This window comes from Leucoraja erinacea, chromosome 6 (assembly GCF_028641065.1).
Source record: "Leucoraja erinacea ecotype New England chromosome 6, Leri_hhj_1, whole genome shotgun sequence".
Lineage (NCBI taxonomy): Eukaryota > Metazoa > Chordata > Chondrichthyes > Rajiformes > Rajidae > Leucoraja > Leucoraja erinaceus.
This window is the reverse complement of record NC_073382.1, coordinates 6,860,047-6,882,361: the sequence shown is the minus strand read 5'-3', so window position 1 is coordinate 6,882,361 and position 22,315 is coordinate 6,860,047. Positions and strand designations below refer to the sequence as shown.

The following is a 22,315-nucleotide window of genomic DNA, read 5'->3' as shown; positions in this document are numbered from 1 at the left end:
TGATGGTGTTCCAAACAGTCGATTTTGGTTGATGTCTTTATTTTTGTCTCAGTCTCATAATGGCTCCTTTGACTTTCATTGGCACAACTTTGGTCCTCATGTTGATAAACAGCAATAAAGGTTTCCAAAGGTGTGGAAAGACTGGAGGAAAGACTACGTGCTGAGAGCAATCTTATACCTGAATTAAGGTGGCAATTAAACACACTTGAGCAATTACAAATGCCAGTGAAGCCATGCGTCCCAAACATTATTGTGCCCTAAAATGTGGGGGAACTAAGAAAAACACAACTGTAATTGTTACATGATGAAACATGGCATTTAATAAAATCTGACAATATGCACTTTAACCACATGTATTTTTTTCTCTTACAAATGTCAGATTGTGGAGTACAGGCAAATAAATAAATGTTCTTTGTCCCATAATCTTTGCCCCAAACATTATGGAGGGCACTGTAGATGGAGTGTCAAACACTATGGCTTCTTTGTGATTAATAATCGAGTTGACTGTTAGGAACATATCTGTACAGACAAGCAGATAGCATTCAAATCACACCATGACTTTGAATCTTGTAGATTGTGAATAAACATGGGGAAATCACTTACCACGGAGCACCCAGGCTTTAACGTGCTCTTGAAGTAACACTTTTTCATCAATATGACTCTTGGGACATTTATATTGAGGCTTCAGTGTTTGCCCTTTAGCATCATTTACACAGATTCTCCTTTGCCAGAAATGGTATTTGAGAACGTTTATCAGCCCTTATCTGAACATACCTTACATCTTCCTGCACCCTGGTATGACTGCTTAATTACTAAGGGTGTGGCAAGTGGAATAATCAGTAAATACACCACTTCTAATATTATGAAGGAAAGATCAAGGAGAGTAAGATGAGATGGACAGGATTTTGTCATGTATTAATTAAATCAATGTGTGGAAAACATTGCACTTGCTGTAATCGCACTTAGTATAAAAGTGATTGAAGCTGGTGAAAGTTACTGATTACAGAACCATGATATTGTTGCATGGCTGTTTGGTGAACAATGAGGCAAAATGCACAATCTTAACCAATGCATCTAAACAAAAGGATAAGTCGGTGAAAAAAATTGGGAGAATCAAAAATAAAACATATAGCTCTATGCTAAAATACATCACCTACAATGTTGATTTTAGACATTATTGCCAACTTAGAAATTGAAGTAAACTTAATGCCATACCTTACAATACGAGAATTCTTGGAATATCCACCATCGTACTCTGTAGTATCTTCTAGTGCTTGAAAATCTAGGTTCTAAATTTGAGAGATCTTTCTTTATCAACTTTAATAATTTTAAAGTTCATGGTCTCTAATTATAAAGTTTAGTACATAGGTTTTTAATACTAATTTACCGGACTTCCACAGACTAGTAGCTCAATCTCTTCTGGTCGGAATAAATACTTGAGCGGCGACTCATTGGTTACCATATGGAAACCTCTTCGAAAGGCTTTAAACTGCTTTTCTACTGATTTGTTGAGAATATACTCTGTATAAAGTTCAACAAATTCCTGTTTGGAACAAAATAACATCACATTAGAGCTTAGTACCATATCAGCAGTGGGAAACACGATCAATGTATCTATAATTTAATATCACACAAACAAAATGGACAATTATTAATTCACGTTTCAGTCTTCCATAATATAAATGTCTGCCACTGACTAGCTCTACCAGTTCAAGAGTTTCTTCGCGTTCTCCCACAATTTTTCTCCTATTCACGAGTTCCTCCCCATAACTTTCATAATATTCACTTACCAAATGTATTTCCAACTACCGATACTTCTCCTGTGTAATACACTTTTGCCACAACGCTCTTACATTTAGGGTGAATGGTGTTCTGCGGTAGAACCACAAAACTGGACTGGGCCGCTGGACCTTGAACAGATGAAATTTATTTGGATCTCGAGATATGGATCGTCTCAATAGGCGATACTCAATGGCAAGTTCTCAATTTGTACCATTCCAAGTCCACGGCCAAAAAAAAAAAAAAAAAAAAAAAAAAAAAAAACATTTTACACTGATATTTTGTGACAGCTCAATTATGGAGGGAAAAAAAAAATCACATCCTTCAAACCTCAATTTCTTCTTCTCTAGCTCTTGGCCCCTCTCCATTGCCACTTGTCTTGCATTGGTCTTTTATTTTCTGTGCCTCATTACCCCCCTCCCCCACCATGTCATCCTTGTAGGTAAATGGCCTATACTCGTGGGAGAACTGGAGCGCAAGGACCAGTTTGACTAGAGCTCCCTCAATTTATTCTGGTCGTTTTTCATTTATTTTTAAAGAGACAAACAAAAAGAAAGCCATTTTACATTAGCTTAGAGGCAAGAAAAAGGAAAGACTATGCAGTCCTGCAGCAATCTATATTACTAAAAGTCTGTTCTTGACCGGTTTTGGCCATCTGTGCTGCAATTTCCGAGAGAACGCCGGCTCCTACAGCCGTCATTTTTGGCCACCTTGCTCAGAGCCCCCCTCCGCCGTATGTGTGCCGAGGATTTTTCCCGTCGATGAAAAATGACAGAGATATTAATGATTTTACAAAATTCCCCATTCTCTCTGCTGCCCTTGCTGGCGGCAGGGGGGGAGGGACTATAAAACCAGGAAGTGGTTTGCCCCAATCAGTCTCTTCAAGATGGAGGCAGAGGGTCACGTTTCTCTGAGCTGCGAATAACACTGTACACATGTCTACTCAAATGTAAGTGTCCTTAGTGGTTCTAAAACGCTTGCAGAATGTGTCTATTGGTTCTAAAATGTTTGCAAAAAGTGTCTCTTTTGGTTCTACAATGCTTGCAGAATGTGTCTTTTTTGGTTCTAAAATGTTTTTTAAGTTCTCTCCCCCCCTCCTCTCTCCCCCCCCCCTCTCCCCCCCCTCCTCTCCTTCCCCCCCTCTACTCTCTCCCCCCTGCCCCCCCTCCTCTCCCCCCTCCCCACTCTCTCCCCCCTCTCTCTCTCTCTCCCCTTTTTCTCCCCCTCCCCCACCATTCCTCCTCTAAACCCCCTCCCCTCCACACACCCCTACCCTCTTCCCTCCACCCCACCTCCCCCTCCCTGCACCCCCCTCTCAGCACCCCCTCTGTCTCCCCTCACTCTCCTCTCCCCACCTTTCTCCCTCCTCTCCACCCCCTCTCCCTCTTGCCCCTCCCTCTGTGTCTGTCTCTGTCTCTGCCCCTTCTCTCTCTGCCCTCACTCTCTACCCCCGCCCCACCTCCTCTCTAGATGTGACTGCAAGTTGGGGGCTATGCGTCAGTAGATAATATGGGGTCAGTATGGGGTAAAAGGAGCAAATTAATAATATTAATATAATATCAAGGGGGGTAATTAGCGTGAGTGCGGGGGGGGGGGTAGTTAGTGTGTGTGACACTGCATGCCGCCTCCCCTCCCCCCCCCACAACCGCACGTTGGGGGAACAGACCCAACGGGTCTGCACTTGGTCTAGTAAGATGATAAAATCTTAAGTATCACTTGGGAATTTTTTAAAAAGTTAAAAACTAGATTGTTGTACAGCAACTGCCATCATGTGATCTGTTATATGTGTACTAGCACCTATGTTAAAAAAAAGCACTATATCCAATTATTATAACCATATAACAATTACAGCACGGAAACAGGCTATCTCGGCCCTACAAGTCCGTGCCGAACAACTTTTTTTCCCCTTAGTCCCACCTGCCTGCACTCATACCATAACCCTCCATTCCCTTCTCATCCATATGCCTATCCAATTTATTTTAAAATGATACCAATGAACCTGCCTCCACCACTTCCACTGGAAGCTCATTCCACACCGCTACCACTCTCTGAGTAAAGAAGTTCCCCCTCCTATTACCCCTAAACTTCTGTCCCTTAATTCTGAAGTCATGTCCTCTTGTTTGAATCTTCCCTATTCTCAAAGGGAAAAGCTTGTCCACATCAACTCTGTCTATCCCTCTCATCATTTTAAAGACCTCTATCAAGTCCCCCCTTGACCTTCTGCGCTCCAGAGAATAAAGACCTAACTTATTCAACCTATCTCTGTAACTTAGTTGTTGAAACCCAGGCAACATTCTAGTAAATTTCCTCTGTACTCTCTCTATTTTGTTGACATCCTTCCTATAATTGGGCGACCAAAATTGTACACCATACTCCAGATTTGAAGCAAGTTTTTTTTTAAAGGAGTTCTGTGCCCACTATTTTGTAGTTACATCTGGACAAAGTTATGTGGCCATCCATATGTCAATGAAAAAATGCCAGTACTCCAATTTAGGTTATTTTAAATCCAAACTTTGGAATTATCATGACTTTACCTTTCTGTTTTCATTTGTCACCGGAATCTGATTTCCATTGTCCTTTAATTCACACATCACCGGAGTTCCAAACAAGTCAGTTTGTGATATTTGGAAAGTGATCATCATGTCATCCTCGACACAGCCATCATATTCAAGAAGTTCTTTCAAACTTTGAAACAAGACCTGAGGGAGCATAAATAATGCACATGCATTTGAGTTTCAGGAAACTTATCACTGATAAAATATTACTTTAATGAGTTGATGTATTTCGTATGGTTAATAATAGATCTTGGATTTTATAATTTTACGCAAAACAATGCTGAACGCCGTAACATTGCATGCAAAGTGCTCACCACTCTTAATTTGGAGTTGTTTTATTCAACTGCCTGATATATATTTGGTTAGTTCAAATGAGTAGAAGGCCAATTACAGAAAGGGAAACATTAGGCATTAATTTCAATTTCAAATTTCAATAACTTTAATTTGCAACTTTCATGATTACCCAAAACAACTCCCACGCCTACAGGCAAATGGATTAGAATATCAACTAGTAGAAACTTGCTCATGCAGATGGATGGAAAACTGCTCTGGAACTTAATTAACAAGTTGCAATATAATAAATTATTTAAGTAGAGAAAGCTGATAATTCTTGTACGTTACCGGGTGAGAGTCTTCCAGGTCACGCAACGTTCCCTTTTTGCCCAGCAATTTTCTGTAAACGACCATAGGAAAATGCACATCCAGTATACAGTTGTTGTAAATAGCCAGGCCAAGAACTATGCCAATTAGAGTAAACTGTCCCTCGGTCTCAAACGAGGAGGTGTTGAACCAGAACAATTTTGAAGACTCATCATATGTGAACATTCCTGTGAAGGGAGGGAGGTGTAGGAGAGGGGAAGAGGAGCAGAGAAAAAAAAAAGCAAAAATCTTTAACATCTCAAAAAAAGTTACAAATAGTGCATGTTGAAAAATGCTCTGGGTGCTACAAGGTCGGCTGCAGGTGACACCCCGGCCGGGGCATGGAGGCTGTACGATGGACGGGTGAGGCAAGGGCCGATGGTTCGTGGTTCAATGTTTCCGGTTCGAGGCATAGGAGGCCCTGCAGCAACTCGGGGGCTCAACAGAATTGGGCACCGCTCCAAATGGCCGAGTGCATGGATCGGTTGTGGCCTGCTGCGGCAGAGTGGCGGTGGAGGACACTGCATGGTAGGCTGCTCTGGAAGGTTAAACTGCATGGGATCCAAGGAGAGATAGCTGAATGGATAGCAAATTGTCTCCATGGAAGGAAGCAGAGGGTGATGGTGGAAGGTTGCTTCTCAGACTGGAGGCCTGTAACTAGACGTGTGCCTCGGGGTTCAGTGCTGGGCCCGTTATGTTTTTCCTCTACATCAATGATTTGGATGAGAACATGGGCAAGATTTTGAAGTTTTCTGATGATACAAAAGTGAGTTCTCTGCCTCAGAGGGCGGTGGAGGCCGATTCTCTGGATACTTTCAAGGGAGCTAGATAGGGCTCTTAAAGATAGCGGAGTCAGGGTATATGGGGAGAAGGCAGGAACGGGGTACTGATTGTGGATGATCAGCCATGATCACATTGAATGGCAGTGTTGGCTCGAAGGGCCGAATGGATCGAAGGGCAGAGTCTGGATCGATTGGCCAGGTGGGCAGAGGATTGGTTTATGAAATCTAATACAGATAAATGTGAGGTGTTGCATTTTGGGACATCAAACATGGGCAGGATCTGCACAGTGAATGGTAGACCTCTGGGTAGTGTTGTAGATCAGAGGGATCTATGGGTACAGGTGCATGGTTCCTTGAGGTCGAGTCGCAGGTGGATAAAGTGGTCAAAAAGCCTTTTGGCACTTCGGCCTTCATCAGTCAGTGTATGGAGTATAGAAGTTGAATGGTCATGTTGCAGTTATATAAGATGTTGGTGAGACTGCATTTAGAATATTGTGTTCAGTTCTAAGCATCATGTTATACTCAGATATTGTCAAGCTTGAAAGGGTTCAGAAAATATTTACGAGGATGTTGCCAGGACTAGAGGGTGTGAGCTATAGGGAGAGGTTTGAGTAGACTGGGTCTCTATTCCATGGAGCACAGGAGGATGAGGGGTAATCTTATAGAGGTGTACAAAATCATAAGACGAATAGATCGGGTAGATGCATAGTTCCTTGCCCAGAGTAGGGCAATCGAGGACCAGAGGACATAGGTTCAAGGGGAATGGGGAAAAAATATAATAGGAACCAGAGGGCTAACTTTTTCACAAAGTTGTGGTGGGTGCATGGAACAAGCTGCCAGAGGAGGGAGTTGAGGCTCTATCCCAACATTTAAGAAACAGTTAGACAGGTACATGGACAGGACATGTTTGGAGGGATATGGACCAAGCACAGGCAAGTGGGACTAGTGTAGCTGGGACATTGTTGGCAGATGTGGGCAAGTTGGGCCAAAGGGCCTGTTTCCACACTGTATCACTCTATGACACCAACAACTTGACTTGGTCAGGCCTACGCTGCAATGCCGCCAGACAACGGGGTTTTATGGGCCAGCTAACTACATCTATAACCACTTGGGACTTGAATCATGAAAAAGTGCCAAAACATGGCGACTCTTGTATACTGTCTCAATGTACTATTCCTATACACTTGCACTTAACTAAGATTGTGCCGATGTATACTTTTCAATAATACTTTTACTGCATAAAAGGAATTTCACACTACTTCGGTACATATGACAATAAAGTACCATTGAACCACTGAGTTGTACAGGACGCTGGTCTGGGCATGATCACCATGTTATAGGAAAGATGTTGTTAAGCTGCAAAGGGTGCTACAAAGATTTACAATGATGCTGCCAGGACCCGAAGGTCTGAGCTATAGGGAGAGGTTGAGCAGGTTAGGACTTCATTAGCTAAGAGTATGCAGTCCGAATTGAAGATTTTCTAGTCTACTGGAGGCATGCATCACTTCAAGCTAACACGAATATCTCCGCAAATGCCTGCAGCTGCAGCCAGTATACAAAAATTGGAGCACTATGAAACCCAAATCCATACCAATGTCAGGGTTGAAGATTTCTTCCACAACAAGCTGAAAAAACTCTTTGGAAACGCCTCCTTCATCCACACCTTGTTCACCTTCAAATTCTACATAGAGCTGTTTCTTCAGATCTGCAGGGTTTTCCATGGCAATCATCTCCAGCTATTACAAACAGTTTAAATGTTGAAGGATTATTAATTTAATCAATAACACACTCAAATTTAAACACACTCACTTCAAAATACTTCAGACTTGAACACAATATATCCGCGTATTGGAAGAACGCATTTGAGATCCTTGCTTTGCATAATAAAATACTTATTTCAGTTTCAACACTGAACCAGGCTTCAATTGTTGTTTCAGTGCAAATTACAAGGCAAAATAGTTGCATTAATATTCTGGTCACAATTAAAGAAAAGGCTTCCAAGTATGAAATGGAAATATAAGAGTTTCAGTGGAATGAAGCCAATTGTAGTACATTTGAAGTTAATTCATTCTCCACCTTTTGAATTTCCGATAAACTGTGGTCAACCTATTAGTTTTTATGCTGTTAATATTCACCCTGGCTGCAGTGTCTGCTGCCATTTAGAATTTAGTTGAAAATTGAGAAAATAAATTAAAGTTGGTGAAAATAAGAATCTTAAAATCTACTCGGAGATCAAAATAGACAGATAGTATGTTTGCTCAAACATAGTGCTGTTACCTTTGCTTAGTTTGTAAATTTCACTCACTGATAGCAGATGGTACCTTTAAAATGTTAACTATTCTCCCATGGACAGAAAATTGGGTCCATGTCAAGAACCATTCACCAATTTCATTCTTCCAGTGCTCATCATAATTTAAATATTATAAAAATTTACAATTTTTAAAATTCTACATTTTGTAACAATTTCATATTATAGCAGATAAAATGTTTGCCTCCTACAACAAAATCCACACTTCAGTATATCGAGATGCAGCAACTAAATATCATACGAGTTATTTTATACTGTGCTCCTGGAATGCAGGTAACCCAAAATGGGATGGTTGTTTGTCATAATGAACCAATTGTGCTGTGTGGGATGAATGATAGCTTCCCTTTTCTTAAAGATATTAATGATATAGCTGACATTCTCAGGCAGATAACTTTCATCCATAAATTCTGCACCTTCACCTATTTATTTAGTTTTATTTAATCATAATGGAGTTTGAGTCCATGACTTTAGGCAGCTACTCCATGAGTCTATTCATGTCAATAGCATTTAAATTAGAACATATTTGAATGTAAAATCATGCAAATTCATTAATTGAAAACCAAAAATCTAGAAATCTGAAATTAAAAAAACCATGCAGGAAATGTCATGTCTGGCAGCAGTGGAGATATAAACTCTTGTTAAATGCAGGATATTTAGCAAAACATATTTTTGGTCTCCACAAGTATTTCAAAGCATGTCTTGTGGTTAGTTTAGTTTAGAGATACAGCACGGAAACAGGCCCTTCGCCACCACCCAGCAATCCCCGCACATTAACAGTATCCTACACACACTAGGACCAATTTGCATTTATACCAAGCCAATTAATGTACAAACTTGTACGTCTTTGGAGTGTGGGAGGAAACTGAAGGTCTCCCTTGCGGTCGCTGGGAGAACGTACAAACTCCATACAGACAACAACTGTAGTTGGGATCGAACCTAGGTCTCTGGCACTGCAAGCTCTGTAAGACATCAACTCTACTGCTGAGCAACAGTGCCGCCCTCAGTTACTGCCCTTCCAAAATCACTTCAATTCTATTTTCCTTTGTTCAGGCCATACAGTAACTGCAGGTCAAAGACCAAACTTAACAGAATTCAATAGTTTAAAATCAGCAGGAATCTTTTACTCAGAATTATTAGGCAGTTGCTGCACAGAATACATGCAAATTCTAGCACTAAATAATCTATACACCACTGCATCATATTTCAGGGTGCTCAAAGAGTTACATAATGCAATAAATCTCTTTCTGTTAAAGATTTAACAAAGGTAGTCAAAAGATTAGTTTTTAATATTTTTTGCCAAAAATCAAATTGTTGTCCCTCATTCCTGGTTTTGGCAAAGCGCTTGACTAGTATTAATACATAACTGCATCTATTTTTACATATGCTGCATGACCTGCTTCCAGCATTCCCCCGACCCACATAAGTCCAGCACCTTCATTTGTTTTAATTTTAATTCAATGTTGCCTTTCTCCTTCATTTTGAATGTGCAAGTAACCCTTCTTATTGGCCCCCAACTTCACTCTGCCATCATTCGCCACTTAAAAAGTTCTGATTCATTTATACATTCATTTTGGCTTCTCAGACATGGTGTATAATCCAAGTTATGAAAAGAACACAAGAATATACATAGTGAGACAAGGGACAAAATCACATTTAACACGTATTTATATAATGCCTCTGATATCCCAAGGTAATCTTCAAGAAAGCTATCAAACAAAATTTAACAAGGCACGCACAGAGCAACGTCAGAGGAGATGACAAAACACAAGGCTAAAAGTTTTAAGAAGACAAATAAAAATAAAATTAAGGTAGAGAAAGAATTATGGGGTAAATTCTAGAACTTGAAAACATCAACTGACACAAACATAATCGTGGTGTGTCTAAAATCTCTACAGAAGTATCAAACATTTACAACTTCCACATATACGAATAATGGACTAGCCATTAGTTTCAACCTCAAATACGTTTAATCATCCCACAGCTAATATCAGTACCCAAGACAATACTAGTCTAAATATTAGAAAAGACAACATACAGTTTTGCTTCAGGAAGAGGCACGAGTAGATTCTCAAATACATTCCCACAGAACACACTGATTTGTAAGATCTTATAACCAGCAAAATTCACCTACCTTAGGCACACAAAGCACAACCATCATGTAATTTGTAACATTGGGTGATTAATATCTAGGATGCTCAAATACTGAGCCAGAATTATGAATTCATTTCTAATATTAATTTTCATGGGAAGTGGATCACCTGCTTCTTCCAAAAGCCATGGTGTGGTACACTATTTTGATGTTGGCACCTCCCCTTATAGACCTAATGAGCCAAGACAAGTCTCAGCAGGGCGTTAAGCCTAAGGGGGGGGGGGTATCACCGCCACAAAAAGTCAAAAAAGGGAACCACGTGCATTATTAAACAATTACCATCAAAATAATTCACAGCAATTTTGAACCACGGTCCCAAGTGATGAGCCAAATTTCAAAGTATTTAGACAATTTGTTCTGCTGCAAATTATTGTTAAATGTGTCTTTGCACTTGAATGTACACAAATACATGACTCATTGAAAAATTAAGTTTCTTTAAAAAAAAAAGTGGACTGGGTAAAGGAGGTTACAATTAGCATATTTGTGAAGATGAAAATTGTGAGCAAGTTAGCTGCATGTGCATTAGTCCAGCTAGAACACATCCATCTGTATCCTTTCCAGAGACTGAAAGGTAGATAGGAAATGCAATGTATAGAGTGAAAGCCTTCCATGTGGTACTGAAACAGAAGCCTGCTAAATTCAGCACTTCATTCAGAATAGAACTGTTGCTCTTTGTTAAGATTTACTTGTATTGGGATAATAGAGTTAGACTCCCAGTTCCCTCCATATTTGTTTTTAGTAAATATCGGTGATCTAAATATTAGAAGGTCATCAGGCAGCTTGCTATACTCGGTGTATAAAATTATGAGAGGAATAGATCGGCACACTGTTTTTTGCCCACAGTATGGGAAACAAGAACCAGAAGACATGGGTTTAAGGTGATGGGGTAAGATTTAACAGGAATCTGAGGGGTAACCATTTCACAAAGGATTGTGGATGTAAGGCACGAGGTGCCAGAGGAGGCAGGACTGTTGCAACGTTTAAGCAGCATTTAAACAGATACATGTATAGAACATGTTCAGAGGGATATGGGCCAAATGCAGGACAGTGCAAGAATGGGAGATGTTGGTCGGTGTGGGGGTAAATGGGCCAAAGGGCCTGTTCCCACATTGTATGACTATCATTCAGAGATTGGCAGGAGAGGACTCTGAATTCAGTGAAAGCGCAAACAAATCCCATTCACTCATTTCATCTCCCAGGCATGCATCCAAATTTAATTTTAGGAATCTATCTTGGAAGGCTAGGCAGCTGCAGTTACATGCATGACTATTCAGTCAGCATCTCCGAGGCCATGACCTCTATCACCATCATCACCAGGAACATGGGAGTATCACTGGTTTCAGGTTGCTCACCACGTTTTATATTATCCTAACTTGGAAATATATCATCAGTCCTTCACTGCCAAATCAAAATCCTGGAACACTTTTTCCAACAGTATCGTTGGAGTACCGCCAAGAGAGACTGCAGTCTGCAATGTGGCAGCTATACACCACCTTCAAGGGAAATTAGGAATAGACAATTTATGCTGGTGGTGCCTGCAATACTCAAACACTGAAAGTAAAAAAAAAACATCAAGATTTAACACTGTATAGTCAAACGGAGGTCACAAATTAGTATCAACTTGAATTTGACACAGCAAGGCTAAGAGTCTTTCATTACCACGCTAGATACATGAGGCAGGTCAGAAAAGGAATGTCTTGTTCTAAATTGGAAAATTAAGTTATTGGTTCCCTTGCCTTTTACAGCAAACCATAACACGCATTAATTAGCAAGAGTTCAAAGACTTCCAAACACATTGCAATTTAACTGTTTCCACAGAACATTAAAAACAAACTTACCCGAACAAGTGCATCATCTATAATGTAGTCACGTCGGACTTTAAGTCGAAGGTAAGGGTTCAGTTGTTGCCCCTGGACAAGGCTGTAAAGAACAGTGATTCGCCGCTCACTATACATGCGTATCCTATTGTCATAGTAAAGTCCCAAATTCTTGGTTACAGCATTTAGAATGAAGGGACAGGTCATAAATGAGAATTTATTCTCCGTTTCGACTTTGAAGAAAGTATAGTCTTTATCCATCTCTAGTACGTCGTTTAGTGGTTCATTAATAAAGTCTTCAAAAGAAACAAGGGGCTTTCGGCAATCGATTGTTTTCACACCCAACTCGGTTTCGAGGGGATCCACTCGGGGTCCTTTTTTATTTCTCCGCTCTTCACCCAGTAGCTCTTGCAAAGTAATTTCACTGGATTCAGCAACTGCCTCATCGTCCTCTTCCTCATTGTGCCCTGTATCCACATCTCCTGCAATAATGTTTGCATAGTGCATTATTTTTAAGCATTTTGTAGCAGCAACGACAGCGTCATCATCATTCACCAGGTTTCGACTACTGAATTCATTACTTATGACCCGATACGTAATGAGCTGCTGAAATGTTTCCACCATCCGACGGATTTGGGCTGCAGTGTATTTTGACCATAAGCGAATTAATTTGGCTTGAGCTGGGAGGGGGAGCTTGCTCATGGCTTTGCAAAAAAGTGGAAGGGCCATTTCCAGATATTCAGGACTATGAAGGTTGCTGTTCTCCATGACTATGACAAACAAGTTCAGATAATTGGGATCTCTTGAATACACATTATGGTAAGTCAAATCACATTCCACATTTGGCGACAAGTACACCAATGCATTCAGAAATGCTGTTTCTATCTTTTCATTGGAAAGCAATTTATTATAGACCCGTCTGACTGCATCAATATCAATAGATATTTCATCAGGTCCTAATCTATGAACATTGTTTTCTCTTGACTGTGTGCCTCCGATGAAGCTTCTTGATGAAGAGGCCTCGGCATCATCCATGGACCTTGCAGAAGCAGCTTTTTCTTCCTCATCCTCATCTTTATCCTCATCCTTTCCTTGTAATGATTTTAGCTCTTCCTTTGTATGTTGTTTAGCCTTTCGGAAACTCTGCACCAAGGCATCTGCACTTGAGAAAACTCGACCGATAACACGTATCAACGGTGAATAATCTTTGCGCTCTCCACATAATTCCAAGATTTCATACACTTTTTCCTCTGACAGGTAATTCACATCTACATTGGAAACATAATGGGAAGATCTTTATTAAAAAATACATCACAGGATTTAGTACGATAAAGTGGTAAAGAATAAAATGGTATCCAAAAGGCAATATGGAAGTCTTTATTGATTATTTATTTTTGCAAATTAAATTGCTGTATTAGATGACAAGATTCAGAAAATAGTATATTTCTGGAAATACACACATCTGAGGACATCTAAAATTTATAACAACTGCACCTTCAGGCAATCGTGAAATTTTAAAGGACAGAGACTGGGTTGGGGTAAACTGTCAATAATGCAAGATTAGTTTATCTACACACTGATCTGCAAATACATGCTCTTTATTAATACAGCGAGCGGCTACGTTAGGCTGTGGGCCGAGCATCAAAAATGTGAAATAGGATTTTGTGACCCAAGTCACCAAACTACATGAAATTTCACATATTGTGTAAAAGAATTTATATAAATCACCCCTGAAACTCGATATGAAGAAGACTTGCACATTTTTATTAAATTAGAGAAAAACCGGAAAAATGTTGGATATTTTTTAGTCCAATCAAAGCACGTTTAACATTGAGTTGTCTGCCAGTTGGCCAATCACACGCTAGCACACAAAATGGCTGAGGGGGCTTCACAGATGCCTGTTTTACTGGAGATTCCGACGTGTTGTTCTGTGGAATAAATGTCATGGAAATTGCAGCAGGTTAATTGTATTTAGTGGGAAAAGCATTAAAAAGGCTGAAGAAAGTGCTGCGGTGGATTAAAGTGCAAGAAAGCCTTCAAAGTCCCTGCTGATGTGCTGGAACACAAAGAAGCCCCCCAGGGACCAACTCTAACTAAAAGGTACAAAGTCTGAATTTATGAAACTCTATCTGTATGGACTTTAATTAATTTAATTGCACCATTTTATAATGTGAATAAATTCATTCATTCATTCATTCATTCATTCATTCATCATTCATTCATTCACTCACTCATTCACTCACTCACTCATTCACTCACTCATTCACTCATGAAATTGAGGGCCTAAACTATAACACAGTCAATTAAACATTGTCACTAATGCCAGCCTGTTGTAGAGTAATAAGTCTTTAACAGCTAATCTCGGAGCTGCCTGTGAAAACTTACCGGGAAAAAGTGCTCCAAAAAGTGCGGGGCCTAGGTACTCGCGGTAAAGTGAAGCTGCGGTCTCAATTAATAAGCGGCCGATTCGCGATCGCGGAGCCGTGGATCATCTCCGCGGGCGGGGGGGGGGGGGGGGGAAGGGACTACATAGCGCCGTCTGTAGCGGTCGTTTTCAGACCCTGATAACGGGAGAAAAAAGGAGGGATATCGATCGCTTTTTACCGCGGGTACCTAGGTCCCGTGATCGGAGCACTTTTTCCCGGTAAGTTTTCGCAGGCAGCTCCGAGATTATTTGTTAAAGATTTATTACTCTACAACAGGCCGGCATTAGTGACAATGTTTAATTGACTGTGTTATAGATTAGGCCCTCAATTTCATGAATGAATGAATGAATGGATGAATGAATGAATTTATTCACATTATAAAATGGTGCAATTAAATTAATTAAAGTCCATACAGATAGAGTTTCATAAATTCAGACTTTAATCTTACCTTTTAGTTAGAGTTCACGGGGGCCTTCTTTGTGTTCCAGCACATCAGCAGGGACTTTGAAGGCTTTCTTGCACTTTAATCCACTTCGCAGCACTTTCTTCAGCCTTTTTAATGCTTTTCCCACTAAATACAATTAACCTGCTGCAAGTTTCCACCACATTTATTCCACAGAACAACACATCGGAATCTCCAGGAAAACAGGCATCTGTGAAGCCCCCTCAGCCATGTTGTGTGCTAGCCTGAAACAAAGCGCGTGATTGGCCAACTGGCAGACAACTCAATATTAAACGTGCTTTGATTGGGTTAAAAAATTCCCAACATTTTTCCGTTTTTTCTCTAATTTAATAAAAATGTGCAAGTCTTCTTCATATCGAGTTTCAGGGGTGATTTATATAAATTCTTTTACACAATATGTGAAAATTTCATGTAGTTTGGTGACTTGGGTCACGAAACTGCAGAATAAAGCTCCTCGGCCCACAGCCTACATATTTCTTCAGGGCATCAGAAAATCTTTACAGCCAACAAAATACTTCAAAGAATGTTCCTAATGGCTGTTGGATGTCTGAGACATCCAAGTTGCCAAATTTATATTTATCATGTTACTGTTTGCACAGGAATGAGCAACTGAGTCTAACTGGGTTTTCAGTTTTTACATCTGGGGACTATCGCCAGAAATGAGTTCTTATTCTACCCTTTGAAATAATGAAGAAATCCAGCAAGTTGTCAAATGCCTACAAGGCAAGTATCAAGCTGCAATGTTATGGGAACCCAAGTACTCAAAGCCAAAATCAGACTAATATTTCAATATCCTTTGAGAAATATTAAATCCTCATGCCCTCTGTGAAAGTTCTATTCAAGCAAGAATGCATTTAAATAAAACTACAATCAAAAGTTGAAGCACCCCTTGAAAATTTTGACTTGCTCATCGACACATGACATCCATGCTCATATCATTGCTTCAGTTCAAAACCATTGCTTGCATTGTAGGTTGAGTATCTAAAGCAAATTTAGTGTAATTTAGGGCAGGATTAATCAGCCAAAGTTGGATTTTCTATTTAAGAATTGGTTATCCATGATCCACTGAGGCTAAGGGCCAATGTCTAAAATAACATGAACATTAGCCAATTTTGGAACGCTTGATAATATCTAACCGAATGATAAAACTTTTGATGATAAAGTCCATTCATTCATTTACAAATACTAAGTTCACCATCCTTGTGAAAAGTTTATCTAAATTCACGCAGTACTTGTCATAAGACAGGCAAATTAAGCCTCAGCACATACGCAGCAGGATTTGTGGAGGCACTTTAATGCCAGTAAGACTTTGAAAACAGACCAACATGTGGTAGCAGTGGTTAAGTTAATGAACTAGCAGTCGTAGTTCTAGATTATTGATCTTGAGACAGAAGTTCAAATCTCCTTATGGCAGCTAGGGAATTTAAATTTCAGCACTTAGATCTGCAATTATGAAAACTAATTTCAGTAATTTAACCACAAATTAAATTGTCACTAAAGCCCGTAGAGTTCAGTACTGTCCTTAAAGGAGGCAAATCCGCAACGTACTAGATTCTGGCCTACATGCAACACAAGAGCCACCAAGGTAGTTGACTCTTGAACAATAAGTTGCAAGATTGCCAGGGATATCCTTACTCCATGAGCAAATATATAATGTGCTTCATACTATTAACAAAACTTTAGAAGCAGAAGTAGGTTTTAAAGAGCAATTTAAAAGATAGTGTTGGAGATGGAAATCCAGAACTCAACCAGTTTGATAACTGGGGGAGCAAATGAAAACTCACTTTTGTACATACCAAGTTCGTCTGACCCTGGCAATAGGAGCATAATATTTAGTCTAGCTATGGTCTAGCTTGTTCGAGTTGTATCAATGTCTCAGATGTTATGTAGGCAAGCTGGCAAATGGTGATAAAATGCACCACCTCCTTCCAACCAAACAAGGGTTTATCCCCAAAATTGACAAAATATAGCAAGAGTTTCAACTTCAACTGGATTTCTCTTGCTTAAAATGTAACTCAAATTCATTTCCAGTCAGTTCATTAAGTCAGTTTTCAGAATTCTACCAGATGAATAGTGCACAAATTACACTATGCATATCAACCATCTGTCATAGCAACTGTTGTCTTGTTTCTCTCCTTGCTTCATTTGCCATTTATGGATTTAAATTTAAAGTTCCAACCTCAACTACTCAATGATATCAGAAATCAATCAATAAGAATGTAACAGATCACGTACATCACTGGAAATATCATTAACTATATTGCAACTCACCTTTAAAATCTTCTCTATGAGTCTGCATGTCTTGCTTATTCACTTTTGTTTCTGAGCAACAGATGATGTTATGAGAGCTCTTTGTGCTGTTTTCCATGTAGGCAGTGCTTGTTCCTTTCTTCGAAGGATGAGGATCACATAGTTTTGCATTAATTTTAAAAAGCTCAAGGGCCTTTATGGCCGCAGCATTGTTATCCATACGATGGAAACTTGGACAGGAAGCACAAAACTCATTCGTGCAGGCCTCATTTCCACAGCCCTCAGTTAACTGGTGGTAGTAGCGTTCTATTAGATGCTTTGCAGCTGCTCGCTTCCTGTGGCAAACATTCAAAACGGTATGCAGAGGGATTAGTTCAGCCTCCAAAAAAAACACGAAGCACAGTTGCATTAGCACAGCAGTGTTTAATTTAAACAAATGCACAATTAAAAAAACTTGTTAATTGATATTTAACGTCATTATTTCCATCGGCACATGCAACTTGTAGCAGTTTTCCAATTGGTAAAGAGGGCTTGACTAGAATAATTGCAGGGAACAAACAATGTGGATGTCATTCTGTCCAAGAATTGGCATAAAACGTGTTACCATCCTTTTGAAGTATAATTGCAATTATTTACTGCAGCATGTCGCAGTATCCAGTATCCAATCCAATTACAATCACAGGACATACTCACAGAAACTGGCTGCCCAGCTTTTAAGGCAGAAGTGAAATGATTAATTTGGACTTATTCTGGATCACAATTCCTTCACGAGTTAAGTTACACGTTAAAAAAATATAAAATAAAATACTGCACAGGGTTTCTGCCAGGTACTGCCCTTGGGGATTATGAACAAAATGACAAATGATTTATAAAGCATGCAGTGCTTCCAAACATATGCAGTCAATTCTCGTCAATCTGACAATCCCTTACATCCTGTAAATATCGAATTATCGACCATGTCGGATTATTGTATTTTACGATTTTGGAGATGACCGACTTAATGATGACTGTCTGAACGATGTGTATCTGATATTGAATGCACAGGATAAATTGAGGCAGAGGTTCACTTGCAGCTCCGCCAGCCTCAACTACTTTTCGTTGTCTCTGTACTGTACACTGACATAAAGTTGAATGCTTTACCCAATCGGTTACACAAGAATTCTCTTAAAAAAAGTACGTTCTAAAATAAATACTGCATCCACAAGGTGTCTCTGGGTGCCAGTGTATGCCCCTTGGGGATTATGACAATGGCTCTGGACAAATGATTTAGTAAAGATTTCAGTGCGAATATTCCAAACCATATGCAGTCAATTCTCGTCAATCTGGTCCAATCCCATTACATCCTGTAAATATCGAATTATGAGCTTCACACCTGGTCGGATGTATGGTATTTTACGATTGTTTTAATCCCCACTAAGATGCCCGACTTGATGACTGTCTGAACGATCCTTGTTATCTGATATTAAGATACCACAGGAATCATACCCCTTGAGAGGTCTCTGACTTCGATTCTGTGCAAAATCCGCCAACCTCTTTCATCCACTTTCGTTGACTCCTGTACTGGGTTCCCGACTGCATAAAGATTGAATCTGAATCGGTCACTGATGTATACAATGTCCTTAGTTGTGCCAGGCCTCTCTCTGGTCATAGACTCAGGGTCGAGACCAACCGCAGGATCGCGACGTCTTTGTTGCTGAACACACCGGTTGCTTCTGCTCATGTCCCTAACCTACTTGATGATCTCCAGAATTTGCCTCACCAATTTTTTACCACTCTCTCCCCCCATTTACTCCTGCACCTTTTCCGCTCTTGGCCTCCTTCATTGTCACGCGCAATGGCTTGTTGCATCAAGGGAACTCCCAGCACCTCATATTTTTCTGCTTGGGTAGCTACACGCCAGAGACTCGGTATGGAACACGTTGATCTCCTCTAAACCACAAGAGGACGCAAGTCTTTCCCTCCATCCCATACCTGCCGGTTACTATATTTCCAATCTAGACCAGTCTTACTTTTTCCCGGCAACATTTTTATTTTCTGGTAATGCGTCCACTAATCCCTTGACATCAGATCTGAATATTTTCCCCTGACCCCGAACAGCTTCACCCATTCCTTCTCGTCCAAAGGATGGTGCCTGTGTGCCCTATCTTCGATTTTAATACCAGCCATCTTGCATGCTTTCTTTATCTCCTGACCCCCCTTTTGCTTTTTGTAAAATAACGAAAATTTTCCTTGCACCACAGAGACTACTCTGTGTACTGCATACATTAGATATAACCAAATTCAGATACTCCATTTTCGGATCTGGCTTTTTTGGTCATAACGTGGAGGATGTGCTTCCTCAGCGGATATGGAACTTGTCGCGGCGTTAACATGGGTGGCAAAAACCACACCTGGCCTTTCATCTGAACTACCAAGGAATGCATCAACGCCAGCTAAACGTCACCTCAATGGGTCACTTCTACAATAGAATCCACCCTCTATAATAACACTTTATCCACCGTTCCGGCCATGCTCTGAAACACTATGCTCCCCATCTGTGTCGAAGCTTCTCCAGCACCCCTCCCCCCCAATGCACACCCCCTTTAACCTCTCTTCCGAAGCCCCGTGTATTTATCCTATCGCCTGTCAAACCGTCTTTCTTGTCCGCTCTTTTGCGGAACAATCTACTCTGTGTTGAGCCCATGGGTTGGCAAGTCGTTATACAGAGCGCCGCCCCGCCCCGCTTCTTTTTCCACGTTAACCATCCTTATCCTCTTCGCCCAGATACCACATCATCTTCGTTTTCTGTTCCATCTTCTTGCCACTTCTTCGTTACGTATCCACGTGCTGCCTCGCACTGTCTGGTCCTCCCAACTTTCTTTCCTCCCCGTCAAGTCCAACCCCCTTCCTCCCGGCTTGCCCCGTCCAGCGCTCCCTACTAATAGATACAGCGGACAGACCTGCTCGACCCACACTACTGATAGACGCAACAATGTGCCATATGTGTGACGAACCCCCGCACCCTGTATTAAGTCTTTCCAGACTTCCCGCCCCCACCTTTGCCCCACATGTCCTCTGTCTTTGCATCTAGCCCCATGTGTTATCTACTCACCCACTATCTATTTGCCTTGTTGCAACGTCAGCCTGTTTTTGTACACGTTCATCCACAGGTTGATGTGCAATTTCCGTCTCCCCACATTAGGTAAGGCACATCTTTATGACATACCCTCTGACAACACATTCCCTCGTCCAAGGCACTAACAACCCAGTGTACACGCGGCGCATGATTGCCTATCCACCGCTCACTACAGTCTAGCCCTCGCTCCCGTAGGCATGCGACATCCTTATGTCGCTTTTATCGGTTTCAATTCCCACACTATGAGTTCTAGCGGTTGTCATACCTCCACCCGCTGGACACATTTGATCCCCCCTTACACCGCCACACACCCCTCCCTCCCCCTGAAACTTTCTCTCACACTCGTTTCTGCCCCCACCACATTAACCACACGTCTAGGCTCCCCCATTTTTACACGTGCACACACGTACCTGGTACTCCGTTAGTTCTACACCAGGGCGCCCTTTGTTGCCCGCCCTGCGTAATCCAGCTCCCGTTTAGAGGGCGTTCTGACTCTCCGCAGCCCTCTTTCACGCACATTGTCAGTCGCCCCTCCACCCTTTTCACACTCCCGCCCCACTCGTTTTTTGGGTTCGTACGCATAGGCATACACGCAGCCTGTGTGGTGTTGGTACCAGACAGCATACCACAGGCCCGCATCACTGTCATTGTGTTTGACGCCTCACTGCGTGTTCACTACGTACCCCTGGTGGAGCTGGGTAGACGCCTTCACGGCCCCTGACAACTCTGGGACTCATTGAATCGTGGCTATTTTACAGTGTCCCTGGCGGGCGCAGCCAGTGCAGACAACCTCTGCCGTGGCCCCCTCCGCAAACGCAGGGCGCCAGTCATCCAATATCTCCAGATAGTGTGTAGCTCTGAGCACCCTCAGACCATCGGTCTTCGCCACCAACAGGCTACCCTCCCCGGTTCGTCCACACTTCCGTGTCATTGCATTCGAGTGAGTGGTCCTTTCCCTCGAACACTCAACACACGAGTTCCTTCATCATCCACCATCATTCATTTTACCACATTACTCTAGGTGTCTTACTAATTTTATACCCCCCCAACCGCTACATTTATTAACCATTGTACCTACCCCACCCTGCATGTGTCAGGGACACTCTCTGGCTCGCTCGGCAGAGTTTCGTTGCCATTAATGTGCACGCACTGTCTTCCCTCGGCGCGGAACAGGCCTCTCAGTACGCGTTTGTCCGGCCCGGCCTTCGCGGGGAGACATGGCACAAATCCATTACAGGCCATGCCCACACCCCATCGAGTCCCGTTCCGGATCGTTCAGAACCCGACTCTGCCGGGAGACTTGTACAGCTGCAGGTGACAAATGCGACTCACTAGTCCGATGTTGCTAACATTCTATTGTAAATGGTGCCTCCTCATTTCCTGTCAACTCCCAACTATATGCATGACTTCTGTTGGAGACACCCTTGCATCGACCCCCTCTGGCTTGACATTGTACTCGTTTTTTTAGTAGTTTGTCTGTTTTCCATGTTGTATGAATGAATCTGCCTCCCCCGTCAGATTTCGTCTGAGATGCATATCTTCTATTGATGTTCGCGGATTCACACAGTTGCATGCCTGACATTTTTATCTTGACCCTTTTCCCCCCTGAAAGTCTTACCTGTTTCCCACTTCTCTTTGTCGATCTCCCTGGCCCCTCGCCAGTGTTTTATGTTGTTCTAGCAAACTGATCTCTGTTATGACACTCGCAGAATCGCCCTGGGGCTTTGCCACGTACCTCATATTGTGCATTTGTTGTATTTTGCGATTTTTTTTCCCTGTCTACTGTGTTGATACGAAGAGTTGGACACCACAACGGCATGTCACCCTTTCTATAGTTTGTCCCCCTTTCTGCTTCTCATTGCACACGGGTTGAGATATTCACGACGAAACATTATCTGTTATTTATTTACTGACACACCAGATCCCGGCTTATTCTGTCAATTTATTCCCGCAGCTTTTAGGACATTTCATTCGGCAGGTGTCAGTACTTCCGGCTGTTCATCCCCACCCTTAGGGCTGTAACGCACATATG

At 41.5% G+C, this 22,315-nt stretch overlaps 1 protein-coding gene across 1 annotated transcript in view; it reads right to left on the bottom strand.

The window, feature by feature from the left end:
* The window catches only part of ube3a (ubiquitin protein ligase E3A), a 58,464-nt gene that overhangs the window by 5,879 nt on the left and 30,270 nt on the right, over positions 1-22,315 (bottom strand). The window contains exons 3-9 of the mRNA XM_055636518.1: positions 17,190-17,503; positions 12,051-13,297; positions 7,347-7,491; positions 4,956-5,161; positions 4,314-4,478; positions 1,388-1,543; positions 1,216-1,289 (exon numbers count right to left, since the gene is read on the bottom strand). Coding sequence (XP_055492493.1) covers positions 1,216-1,289; positions 1,388-1,543; positions 4,314-4,478; positions 4,956-5,161; positions 7,347-7,491; positions 12,051-13,297; positions 17,190-17,503 — 2,307 coding nt within the window. The remainder of the gene's footprint in view (positions 1-1,215; positions 1,290-1,387; positions 1,544-4,313; positions 4,479-4,955; positions 5,162-7,346; positions 7,492-12,050; positions 13,298-17,189; positions 17,504-22,315) is intronic.